The 13,775-nt window shown below is 40.9% G+C and overlaps 1 protein-coding gene across 1 annotated transcript; it reads left to right on the forward strand.

The window, feature by feature from the left end:
• The first annotated feature begins 1,295 nt into the window (after positions 1–1,295).
• On the forward strand, positions 1,296–7,566 carry LOC124287255 (ankyrin repeat domain-containing protein 17-like). The gene is made up of 3 exons (XM_046723751.1): positions 1,296–1,555; positions 4,626–4,767; positions 5,528–7,566. The coding sequence occupies exons 2-3, from the start codon at positions 4,653–4,655 to the stop codon at positions 6,994–6,996; spliced, it is 1,584 nt and encodes a 527-aa protein (XP_046579707.1). The 5' UTR covers positions 1,296–1,555; positions 4,626–4,652; the 3' UTR covers positions 6,997–7,566.
• Positions 7,567–13,775: the final 6,209 nt, after the last annotated feature.

Consider the following 13,775-nt stretch of genomic DNA (forward strand, 5'->3'; position numbering starts at 1 on the left):
ACTGTGGTGATATTGGTTGAGTATCTCTAAAAACTGCGAAGAGGAGCATGGTGCAATAAAAGATCAAAATATGCAAATCGATAAGCATATCGAATGTTGTAATTAAGAGCTAAATGGCAAAAGAATGCTGGTACACATGTTTGTTCTATTTGGGAGGTGGGATATCTTTGTGACTAAAGCGTCGCTCATCACGCTTTGATTCCCCACATAGGTACGTACAATGCGTGAAGCCCATTTCTGGTGTCCCCCGCCGTGACATTGCTGTAATATTGCTAAAGGCGGCGTAAAACTATACTCATTAAACCACTATAAATATGATTGTTTCCGATGCACCTGTATTTAATATCAAAGTTCAGAAGAAGAAACACCCGATTGTCAAGTGTGTGATTGGCATTAAAAAAGTTGCCATGTACATGCAAAAGCCCAACAATTTATCAGATTATGGATAACAGCTTGTTTGGTAAATTGTACGACATTTGGATGTAAACTCTTCCTGTTCCACGTTGGCAAGAGTATAAAAATCTACATCGGAACGCTGCTATATGCAATAAACCAGATGTGGTTATCCATAAAAGTTTAAGCTACCATTCAGGTTGAAAAGGTTATTTTCTTATCGATGACACGTTTGCATTAGACATTCTCCAGTGTATGATGTTATGACTAAATCAGCTTTTAGTGGGTTATGCCTATAAAACCAGCAAATAATCGTCCATACACACATGTGCATGCACGTAACTAGATAGATACAACATGCTTGAACGCAACGCTGGACCCCAATTCATTTCACCTCGTTTAACAGTAAAGTAGGAACTGTTATTTTTATGCTAAGGGACGCAACTCTGTAAGGCCCGACTGTGACCGCCCGAGGCAACCGATCCACCTATGTCCTAGACTAACTCTTAGTCCCTGAATATATATTGTAACAAATAAACCCATTGAAATTGAAAAGGAGCTCCAGTGAGTTGGGACATTCAGAGCCTGGGAAATCTAGACTTGCTTCATTTAGGGCTTTAGCACTGTAGGGAGGGCGAGGGAGTAGGGAAAATATAATTGTTCAGGGACAGTGAGACAGGCTACCTATGTCCCTGCGCTACAACAAATCGCATAAACTCCGCCCTTTGTAAACAAACACATTCGTCGCATTTCAACGTTTCCCTTTGAGTAGCAGAGGAAAACATAACGAACGAGTTAAGCTTGTTTTCATAATGCACACCACCTATCCCCACGAGGCACAGGTACTTACACAGCCTGACAACATAAGTATCCCATCACCATGCACAATCACGTCACAAGTGTGTCCCATATGTCTACAAACTGCACACCCCCAACCCAGGGGCCGGCTTACATCGGTCTTGTGGACAACGCGTGTCATTCACAACTAAATGGACACTGGCGGTTTCACCTGACGGCGCACGCCCAATAACGAGGCTTTCATGTGGCTATGTATAGCGTGGTAACACCTTGTGAACAGCATACAGTCAAGCTGAACGAACCGATGCAATGCTGACCCACATCTTCTCTACCTGCTGACGTCAGGACGCAAACAGTTCAGAAGGTATAGTGTATTTATTTCACAGACTTGCAACGTCTCAAAATTTTGCTGAGCATTTTTGTGTACATCGTATTCAGTTGCCACATATACGAAGCCACAGCTGTCATGGCGAGCCGCCGATCGAAGTCGAGTCGAGTCGATGTGTAAATGTCCCGTGTGGACTTGGGAATTTGCCAGTTCGTTGTATATTACGTAACGTATGTTTATAGCCTATGGGTACATAAAGTCGGCTGTACCCCTAAGCCATATTGATTGGTGGAGAGTGTCTTTAACTGTATAAATGTGTTTCAAATGTGCAGCTTCCGGGTCCATCAATTTGACAACACTGGTCAGCAAGCCGTTACATACTGTATAGTCGCACTTTTACTTCTCTGCAGGCGGCTAATCAAACGTATTTGTGTCTTACATGAAATGGTGAATGTGTGATACTTATCTACTGGAAAATATTCCCTTTCGCCCCGTCCTGTTTTCCTCATTGTAAACAGCGTATGTGTTATATACTTGATACAGCTCACACAACATGATTTTCATCAACCTGCTCCAGCTTGCCACAACATGCACGTCTATCGCACCGAAATGTGAACATTCTGTGAACAATAGGTGTAGTGAATCTAGTGATCTTTAGCACTTTCTAAGTTTTAAGGACTCAGTTAAGGATCCGAATATCGTTATTCCAAGCATGCCCTTGTCTAAGCTATACGTCCATGTAAAATCGAGCTCTGAATTGGTCTTCAGCAACCCATGCTTGTCGTAAGAGGCGACTAACAGGATCGGTCGGTCAGGCTCGCTGACTTGGTTGACACATGTCATCGGTTCCCAGTTGCGTAGATCGATGCTCATGATCCTGATCACTGGATTGTCTGGTCCAGACTCTAGTATTTACAGACCGCCGCCCTATAGCTGAACACTGCTGAGTGCGGCGTAAAACTAAACTCACTCACTCACTATAGTTCCCTGTCCCTGACTGTACTCATGTAGATATTCTCTAAAACAAGCCCCCACCGTGTTGTTCATCGTGTGCAAGTGAAAAAGGAAAATGTCAGTGTTTGTTCGGCCAACCATGTCGAATTATCGTAAGCCATCCAACGATGGAAAATGTATTATAGAATGGTCCACACCAACAGCAAGGTCAAGCGTGAAACTGACACTGCTTTGATCAATGTCCGATGTTGTTATCATACAGCTATAAGCATATACACCCCATGGAAACTTAACAGTTGGTCTGTTATTGAAATAGTTTCCACTGTCGTCAGTTGAAAAGCTCAAGGGACCTCCAACCTGTTGCATTCAAGTGTGAAAGGGGGAACGTAATGTATCGTAAGAGGTCATTGTCCATGACCTCGGTAATGAGTGATTGTGATAACATGATTACCTTTTCAGTCGACACAGACGTCATGTCAGCATTCACGTTTAAACTAACATATTTTAATTTTTATGATTCGAAAATGACAGACTATTGTGTCACTGAATTAGATATCACGCAGGGGTGGTCTATGAGGAATCTCTTTGAACATTTCATTGTAATATTTTTCATAAGTATTTCGAAACCATTGTATGCAGAAATATGACGATAATGTTTGTCGATTATTTCTTGAGGGGGGAATAGGACTATACTCGACATATTTCACATGTATATCTACCAAGGTGCGCGATGCTACCGCGTGTTTAACTGACAGGTATATCTACCCAGGTACACGGTGCCACAACAATAATCATCATGCATCACGATGTTTAACTGACAGGTATATCTACCCAGGTACACGGTGACACGACGATAATCGTCACGCATCACCATGTTTAACTGACAGGTATATCTACCCAGGTACACGGTGACACGACGATAATCGTCATGCATCACCATGTTTAACTGACAGGTATATCTACCCAGGTACACGGTGCCACAACAATAATCATCATGCATCACCATGTTTAACTGACAGGTATATCTACCCAGGTACACGGTGACACGACGATAATCGTCACGCATCACCATGTTTAACTGACAGGTATATCTACCCAGGTACACGGTGACACAACGATAATCGTCATGCATCACCATGTTTAGCTGACAGGTATATCTACCTAGGTACACGGTGATATAACGATAATCGTCATGATCACCATGTCTAACTGACAGGTATATCTACCCAGGTACCCGGTGACACAACGATAATCGTCATGCATCACGATGTTAGTCTGACAGGTATATCTACCCAGGTACACGGTGACACGACGATAATCGTCATGCATCACCATGTTTAACTGACAGGTATATCTACCCAGGTATACGGTGATACAATGATAATCGTCCTGCATCACCATGTTTAGCTGACAGGTATATCTACCCAGGTACAGGGTGATTCAACGATAATCGTCATGCATCACGATGTTAGTCTGACAGGTATATCTACCCAGGTACAGGGTGATTCAACGATAATCGTCATGCATCACGATGTTAGTCTGACAGGTATATCTACCCAGGTACACGGTGATACGACGATAATCGTCCTGCATCGCCATGTTTAGCTGACAGGTATATCTACCCAGGTACAGGGTGATTCAACGATAATCGTCATGCATCACCATGTTTAGCTGACAGGTATATCTACCCAGGTACACGGTGACTCAACGATAATCGTCATGCATCACCATGTTTAACTGACAGGTATATCTAACCAGGTACACGGTGACTCAACGATACTCGTCATGCATCACCATGTTTAGCTGACAGGTATATCTACCCAGGTATACGGTGATACAATGATAATCGTCATGCATCACCATGTTTAGCTGACAGGTATATCTACCCAGGTACACGGTGACACAACTATAATCGTCATGCATCACCATGTTTGACTGACAGGTATATCTACCCAGGTACACGGTGACACGACGATAATCGTCATGCTTCACCATGTTTAACTGACAGGTATATCTACCCAGGTACACGGTGCCACAGCGGTAATCGTCACGCATCACCATTTTAACTTACATGTATATCTATGTAGGTGCACTTTGCCACAACGATAATCGTCACGCATCACCATTTTTAAAGACATGTATATCTATCCAGGTACACGGTGCCACAACGATAATCGCCATGCATCACCACGACATACCTTTCATTGACGATGACGCATTGCATGCCGGGCAAACGCAGAACCACGTCGACCAAAACCATTCCTCGCAAACTACTGCTCCAGAACAACGTACAAGTAAGTTAAAGATAACTTAAGTTGTTCGATTGCTGAACTTAACGATGCCAGCGACAGTGCTATCCGTATGTGGTGACATGAAAAATGGCATACTTGAAAGAGTACAAGTATGTTCCAAATTTCCAATATCTAGTCAACTAAAACAGCAGTCATCGAATGAAGAACAAGAGAAGAATTTTTTTCAAACGAATTTTAATAATACACGAATTTAAGCTTTCGTTCAATCGTACGATAGTTCGTGCAGTAGTTCGTTCATCCAGTTATTGTTATACTCTCTTTGATTATATCAGATACATAATTGGCGTCATGTTGTTTTAACCAATAGTTTAGTATTTCATTATTACACTTAGAATGAATATTCGAGATGCACGTATAAATCGTTCTTGATTATTAACATAAACTCACGGGCGAAAGAATTTATTGTTATATCTTTTATCGTAAACTAAGTGATTTTTATATCTGTAGTTCACACTTTCATCATTCAGAATGTTGTAAATCCATTAAAATTCCAAATATGATTGTTAAATTTCCAAAATCTGAGTCTGTTGTTTTGTGACATGTTAAAAAAGCGAGGTGACGTTTCTTTCGCCCGTGAGTTATCTCTTGTTCATCAGTCTAGACGAATAAGTCGCGCTGAAGATAAATACCATAAAATTAATAATATTATGTCATGTTATGAGAGATAACTGATGTATGTGTATTGGATCACCCGTGGCATTGTATGACTGAATGCTTTCATTTTGTGTATGCTTTTTGACAGATAACGTGCCGCGCTCCTCCGAAAATTCCCTTCAAATCGTACCCTATGTTCCACCAAGGACGCGACGCTTTACTGACCTGCAATACGCTGCCAAAGACGGGAACTTGCAACTGGTGAAGCAGCTGTTGTCAGTGGGTCGCACCGACATAGAAAGTATAGGTGAATATGGTCGAACTGCAGTGATGTTGGCAGCAGAGAAAGGACACAGAGTCGTGTTCGACGTCCTCGTGAACGCCGGTGGTAGTATGACTGTGATCGACGATGACGGCAACAACATCCTTCATCTGGCTTGTCTTGGAGGCAACGTGGACATGGTGAGGGCTGTTCTGTCCCGAAACGTCGTTGACATCAACAGTAGAGGTCAGTTTGGACGAACACCTGTGATGGTCGCAGCAGAGAAGGGTTGTAAAGGGATGTATAACATGTTGGTTAGTTTCGGTGGGAATGAAGCCCTTGTTGATGATGATGGTATGAACACCCTTCACGTCGCCTGTCTTGGAGGCAGGGAGGATATGGTGCGATACATCATTTCAAGGAACATCGTGGATATCAACAGCAGAGGTCAGTATGGGAGCACCCCTCTGATGCTGGCGTCAGAGAAGGGCCATAAAGGAATATTTGACTTGATTGTAAAGAGGGGCGGCAATGTGCGGACACTGGATGACTTGGGGAACAATATTCTCCATATTGCCTGTTGTGGTGGCCATGTGAGGATGGTCAGATATCTGATTTCTAAACGCTTCGTTGACATCAACAGCAGAGGACAGGACGGAGGAACTCCCATAATGTGTGCAGCAGAGAAGGGGCACAGGCTTGTCTTTGACTTGCTTGTCAGAAGAGGAGGTAACGTTTCATTGTTAGACGATAAAGGTGATGACATCCTTCACGCGGCCTGTTTGGGGGGTAATGTTGAGATGGTCAGGTACATCCTGTCCAAATACAGGATTCCTGTGAACAGAAGGGGGCAGTTCGGACGGAACCCCGTCATGGCGGCAACGCAGCAAGGTTCTAAAGACCTGTTTGACTATCTTGTACGAAAAGGAGGCAACGTGATTCATATCGACTACGAAGGAAACAACATTCTTCATGTTGCGTGTATAGGGGGCCATGTTCAGATGGTAGAACATGTCCTGTCACTGGGATTTGGCATTGATATCAACAGCAGAGGTCAAAAGGGCAGGACAGCTGTGTGGGTTGCAGCACACATGGGACCCAAAGACGTTTTTGACTTTCTCGTACGGGAAGGAGCCGACGTTTCCCAAGCGGACGACGACGGTAACAACATCCTACATGCCGCATGTCTTGGTGATAATGTAGAGATGGTGAGGCACATACTCGCTAAAAAGATCGTGGATATTAATGTTAGGAATAAAAATAAGTCGACAGCAGCTATGCTCGTCAACAATGATGGACAACGGTCAATATTTGATATGCTCGTCGCTCACGGGTGTGCAGTGGATCTAGATTAGGACATAAGAGTCCTGTCGAGTTGTAATGTTAAATAATATGATATGTTTAATGCCATCATGATAATCTAAAACGAACGGAACACAGATGTAGATTGAATGTCTCTGTCAGTGGACCAGGATGAAGCCAATATGTCGGGTTGTGTCTGTCGTCAACACTCCAGCAATATCATCAATATCATGGCAGTCTGAACAATATCATATTCTAAACCGGTGAAGCAAATTGTAAGTATCGATCTGTCTAGATTGCTATTGTGTGACTGATAAACACGGGTGAGTCATACATAATTATAAAATGTTTGTTCATTTCCAACTAAACGCCAGATGTCGAAGACAAGGTCTCTATAACAAGCCTGTATGTGTTATGAAATATATCATATAATAGAAATGAACTCCCGTCGGTGACTAATATTTCCTTTGGCGAGGAATATGTCTTGCGAAGTATTTAAGAACAGTAAAGAAAAATCCAGGGGATAATCAACAAAAACATTCATTAGCGAATAAGGGCGCCGATCCACAGAGCGTTCGTAGCACTACGACATTCGTAAGCCTATGATAAAGTATAGAGTTGGGACAGGTCGTAACTTTACGAACGCTTTGTGGATCGGGACCCAGGGCCCTTATTCTTGAAACGTTCGTAGCCCTCCGAATTCTTAACTTTGATCGTAGCCAATGTGTTACCCGGTAGGGTGAGATGGTAATGTGATAGTTGACCTAGCAGTAAATCGGTACCCGTAAGGGTGAGATGGTAATGTGATAGGTGACCTAGCAGTAAATCGGTACCCGGTAGGATGAGATGGTAATGTGATAGTTGACCTAGCAGTAAATCGGTACCCGGTAGGGTGAGATGGTTATGTGATAGTTGACCTAGCAGTAAATCAGTACCCGGTAGGGTGAGATGGTAATGTGATAGTTGACCTAGCAGTAAATCGGTACCCGTTAGGGTGAGATGGTAATGTGATAGTTGACCTGGCAGTAATATCGGTACCCGGTAGGGTGAGATAGTAATGTGATAGGTGACCTGGCAGTAAATCGGTACCCGGTAGGGTGAGATGGTTATGTGATAGTTGACCTAGAAGTAAATCGGTACCCGGTAGGGTGAGATGGTAATGTGATAGTTAACTTGGCAGTAAATTGATACCTGGTAGAGTGAGATGGTAATTTGATTGTTGGCCCAGCATACTGTATACTGTATAGAAGAGTATGAATATGGGGTTCACACTGATACTTTGACCATATTAATATTAAATATAATGATATTAATGATATGATATTGTGAGATACAGAATTTGGCGCATTGCCATACATCAACATTTATAGCATTATTATAGGGTTGTACAAAAGAAAAATAAACTACATCTTTTTAACTATGTCAAACATTCGTCAAATACAAAACAAATGTGGAGCATATATATCACGTATAATTCAGGGCATGAATTACTTCCAAACCCTTTGGCAAGAGTTCAGAAACACTTTCCACGCAGCATAGTAAGAAATGAATTGATCCTGTCCCCACCGCTGACATAGTGATTCATACCCCAGAGTATTAAAGGATATAACTGGCGCACAGTCGGATTTTATCTGTGGCTACAACGCATTCCTAGCCGTCAGCGACAGCCGTGCAGGATGAAAACGTACGGCATTACACCAGACTATAGTGTCATGCAGTGTCAATGATGAATGCATAATGCGCTCAACACAGCTGAATCGTTTCTATTCATACGAATTCCTAGCACACTTTATCCAATATTCATCTGCAGGCAGGTGTGATAAGACCGTATAATATACCAACACAGGTGTATTTACATGTATTCATACTACTCAATATATGCTAAGGTGACATGACATATTGTGTTATTTGAAAGAATCGCATGTTCTTTAACTTTAGTGAGTGGTATACATAACGTGCTTGACAAATAAAAACACGTTGGTGGGCGTTGCCCCAAATGTACTGCTGATTCAAACGGGACAAAACTTTTCAAGGACATGTTACAGAGAAATGTAACAGTACTCTGTAACCTATCAGCGAATACAAGACGTAGTTGTATTTATAACTGTGAAATATACTACCCATCAAATGTTTAGACACACTCACTAAATGAATTTCTTCACTAACTTGGGGGAACACTGCAAACCTTACGCTGATGAATTACATGTGGATCATGCATCAAATTGCTGAAAAAACATGTGCAAATATCGTGCATGTGAACAGCTGCGATTTGGTGTCAAGATTTGTTCATAATTCGCCAGTTTCATCATTTGTTGAACTCATAACAATAATCTTTTCAACGTTACGAATTTGTTTTACAATACATCAGTTCATGTGTAAACAGCACCTTTAAACAGTATGGAATATTTTGCAAAATCTAGTTAAGAACAGTTGACTAAAGTAAGTGGCTATGTTTACACTAGTGAGTCTAAACTTTTGATGGGTAGTATACAATGGGACATTTTCGCTGCATGCCATATCATATTATTTGGTGCGAGGGATTTTATGGTGCTTCCTTCAATGACGAAATCACGACGATATTGTCATGAAATCTTTGTTCCTTGCCTGTACTGTTATTCTTATGACGTTATCATATACCAATAACGATTTCCGGTTTAGACTGAACTTGAAATGTGAGACGATTCTGTAATAATTTGACGGGTTATTAATATAATGTATGGCGACATACGAGTGTTATACATTGCAATGCGACGAAGGTCTTCCAACATGACAGCTGTGATCTATGTCTTTGTTTCCTATTCCGTGTGTTAACACGATCTGTGATATCGCCCTATATATTTAACCAAAATAAACGATTGATTTTCGGGTTTTGCGTTTGTGGTGACTGTACATTTTAGTACTCTACCCCGACGAATGCACATCAGGTACGTTGTATTGCGAGGAGAGAGCGCAAAAGCAACAATTGGGAGCATCCATTTGATTTCAAGTAGGGGTGGGGATTGGAGGTTGGGGTTGAAAAGGTACACAGTTGTTCTTCTTTATTATTATGCCCCACCCCACCCCCACCCCCAAAAATATAGCTTGCTTCAGTTGCTGTTTGAACTATAAATTCATTTCTAGTAACTGTATTATCTCGTTTTCAAATTCTAATTTCAATTTTCAAACTTTTTGGCAAATGTCCAAACGTTGGAATGATTGAGCTGATAATGAACTTGAACAAACAGATTGTTTTTTAAAAAACAAAACAATCCCTCCCATACAAATCAAATTGAATTTCTCTCAGAGTTATTGATAAAACCACATCCTCTAATTCACACCCTCATTATAATGCTACCCAACATTTTATGCCTAAAACTACAAACAACAATTGAAACACCACACCGCCATCGTTGACATTGTGTCGTCTGCTCCAAAACCACTCCGCCGCTAAGTCGCATGTGCAAGCAGTTATTTGTCGTAGGGTGTGAATTAGCGGAAGGTGACACATTCGATAATCGGCTAATTGTAAACAAATGTGTTCTTACTCACCCGAAACGCCATGTCTTTTTTCACAATTCCTCAGTTCCATCTTGGTGAACTCAGCACCGAGTCCGTGAGTTGTGTTTCATTCTTTGATTCATCAACTGTCTGTTTGTAAACACAAACTTAAAGTCCCGCTTCAATCTGTTATCGCTGGTTATATTCATCCGAATTCCGGTACAAATGAGGCACTGAATCCCACTTCGATGTTGTCATATTCCAGAATATAAATATATTCGCTTAAAAAACTCGAATACATTTAGAATACACCCAACCTTGACCCTGTTTCGAATCCCAACTGTGCTTTCGGATGACATTCGGTTGGACCGCTCCAACTAAGGGGGACAAAGGTTGTGACAGACGTCGTATAATGTTATACTCCTCTTATTTACATAGTGCCAAACGTACACGTACCTATCAGTTATCAACTCGTATACCATGTGATATCAGATCAATCTTCCTTAAAGATATTAACTTTTTATGTGTCGCCTACCATCCACATGACACCCCTGTTGAATATTGGACTGTCCTTGGGCGCATGCTGCAAAGCGCACTTGATATTTCTCGTGATGTTGTTCTTGTTTGGTGACCTTATAAAGGACACATCGAGAGAAACTGTAATCTATTGCGTAATATACCGCTAAATAGCTTGCTAAAGAAAAGTAAGAACTGTTTTATTCAAATATGTGACTGACATATCTGACCAAAAGCACACTAAACTGTCAGCGCCAGACTCTATGGCAAACCCCGGTTTAATAATTCCAGAAGTCAACATCGATAGCCAAGCTGTCTCAGAGAAAGAGCCATCCATTCCGCTAGTATCGGTGACTTTAACAAATTATACAAGAACACAAACATTTGAAATTGGTTTATTGACACGGTAAAAGTTATAAAAAGTTATTTTCAAATATATATGGATTACAAAATATGTAACACACCAATAAAAATATTACTTATTTCTGAACATAATTACTGACATACATTTTGAAAGATGGACGAATGGCGACTTACACGTCATCGTTATGCCGATGCAAGCTCAGACAAACCTTCAGGTTTGATGACACTCACAAGCCTGAAGCCCTTAGGGGCCGTTCATAACTTATGGAGAAGCATATACAATATTAATGACTCCCCTAAAATTTAAGTACAAAGTTAGTGACTCCCACCCCCTCCATGCATGTCATGTACAAAATCCCACATACACATACACACACACACTTACAATGTATTTTAAGAATATTTCTTCAATATTTATATGAACAAAATTGCTGATACCCGCCACCTCCTAGAACAAAATGGGTGAACACCCCCCCCCCTCCCCTCCTTAAAATCATAATCATCATCGCACACACCCATCCCCCTCTATGAGTAGCATTAATTAGGGGTGGGTATTGCAGCGAATTTTCATATTGCGATATACTGCGATGCGAAAGCATATATTGCGATATGTAAAGCAATATATTGCAAGAAGTATTTTAACAAAAAAATACTTATAATCGAGTTAATGCTTGATTTATAAAGCAATAACACAACAAAATCACTATGCTTGATTAAAGGTAACATCCAACCCAAAAATCAAACATAATTAAAACACAATTATCACTTATTCATGACATATAATATACATTGCTGGTTATGAAAAAACATATAAACAAAATTATAAGCGTACAATCGCAAATCAAAAGTGCAATATTGTGTACTTGGGTTTACTTCACAAGAAACGAAGCAGCCGGGATACCGAACCCAGTCAGAGCGGGTGGGTGTGCACTCAAGTGTAACGGCTGGTTCATTTGCAGATGCTCTCACGGCTCATTGTGTGTGTATATATAGAGATGCTCGGTTTTGTAAATACATGCTCATTTTTTGTGTATACCATTTTGCAATCAACAGACATCATAACATGTCATGTGTTCAAGTATCACACCTGCCTGTCTGTGTAATTACATAATGTGACAGAGACCGAACTCGGGCCATAAATCAATGCATTTTGTTTATGTTGTATAGCCTGATTGGTATTAAGTTCAAATTGTATGTGGTCAGTGATCGCAGTTGTGTATTGAATATTGTCATTAGCAGACAGGCAGGCAGACACACAGGTGTCAATAAAACAAGACATTGAGTTTTGTCTGTGACAACAACATATCTATATCACAGTTAGAAATTCTGTCAACGCTAAATAATGACATTGCTTTTAAGTATCGAACTGAGAATGTGACTCGGTAAGAAGAACGTGTGGTGAAATAGACAAATGAAATTAGATAAACAGTTTATTTACTGTCATAACATATAAAAAGCTCGCGCCTGTGAGATATCAACAAAACATTAGGAAAATAGCTCACACCAAAGCCTTCACCGAGTATTCACCGGACAGCCCGCTTCCAAGTTGCGCGAACCTATTTCACTGCGCACGTGCTATGAGCGCAGCCCAGCTGTTGAAACCAGTTTTCCCCCGAAAAGTCGGGGGAAAATTAGTGAATCGTTTGAACTCCGATTTCGCGCGTTTTTTTTCATCGCGTTATTATTCAACTTGAAGTTGAATTTGCATTTTTGATGATATGTTTCGGTAAGTCCATACCGAAAGGTATTAGAATCTGCAAAGTTGTGTTTTACGTTGCATTCGACCTTTAAGCTTTAGTCCAAACATTTAATCATGACAAAATAAAAATGTAAATGATATTTGGCACAAATGAAACAAGGAAAAGAAGAATTTAACATCAACCCAGTGGTTACTAGTTTGACAGCAAGTTGACCTGGTCAGGACATGTCAGAGATCACTGGTCATCAATGAGTAAATATTTAAAACATTCAGGTTCAAAACATTGCGAAACAAAAATTCAGAACACAACTTCAAACCGAACTTAACAATCCAGTTAAATATATTATATAATTTTCACCACGATCATTCCCACCACCATTTCCACAATAGCCACAACCATCATCATCTTCATCACCATCATCACAAAAATCAACATCATCATCACCACCACCACCATTTTACAACACACGCATGACTTCTCGTGTGAAAAAAACGGAAATATCCGAAGATTTCCGTGTGATACGAAGTTTTCTGAATGCATGTCAAAATACCGGTTTTCAATCAGCGTATCGCAAAACGTATCGTTTTCATGTCTGAACCGGTGAATACCGGTAAACCGGTTATATTGCGCAGCCCTAGCATTAATGCATAGCGAACATTGGCGATTCTTTTGAGATTGAGTGAGTTTAGTTTTACGCCGCTTTTAGCAATATTCCAGCAATATTACGGCGGGGGACGCCAGAAATGGTCTTCACACATTGTACCCATGTAAGGAAT

Source organism: Haliotis rubra, unplaced genomic scaffold, assembly GCF_003918875.1.
Source record: "Haliotis rubra isolate DU_JTF1 unplaced genomic scaffold, ASM391887v1 Scf4, whole genome shotgun sequence".
NCBI classification, from domain to species: Eukaryota; Metazoa; Mollusca; class Gastropoda; order Lepetellida; family Haliotidae; genus Haliotis; species Haliotis rubra.

Excerpts from the sequence above, each read along its gene's own strand:
- LOC124287255 (XM_046723751.1), top strand. The coding sequence starts at position 4,653 with ATGCATCACCACGACATACCTTTCATTGACGATGACGCATTGCATGCC. Across the intron at positions 4,768-5,527 it reads TGCTCCAGAACAACGTACAA|ATAACGTGCCGCGCTCCTCC; the intron begins GTAAGTTAAAGA and ends GCTTTTTGACAG.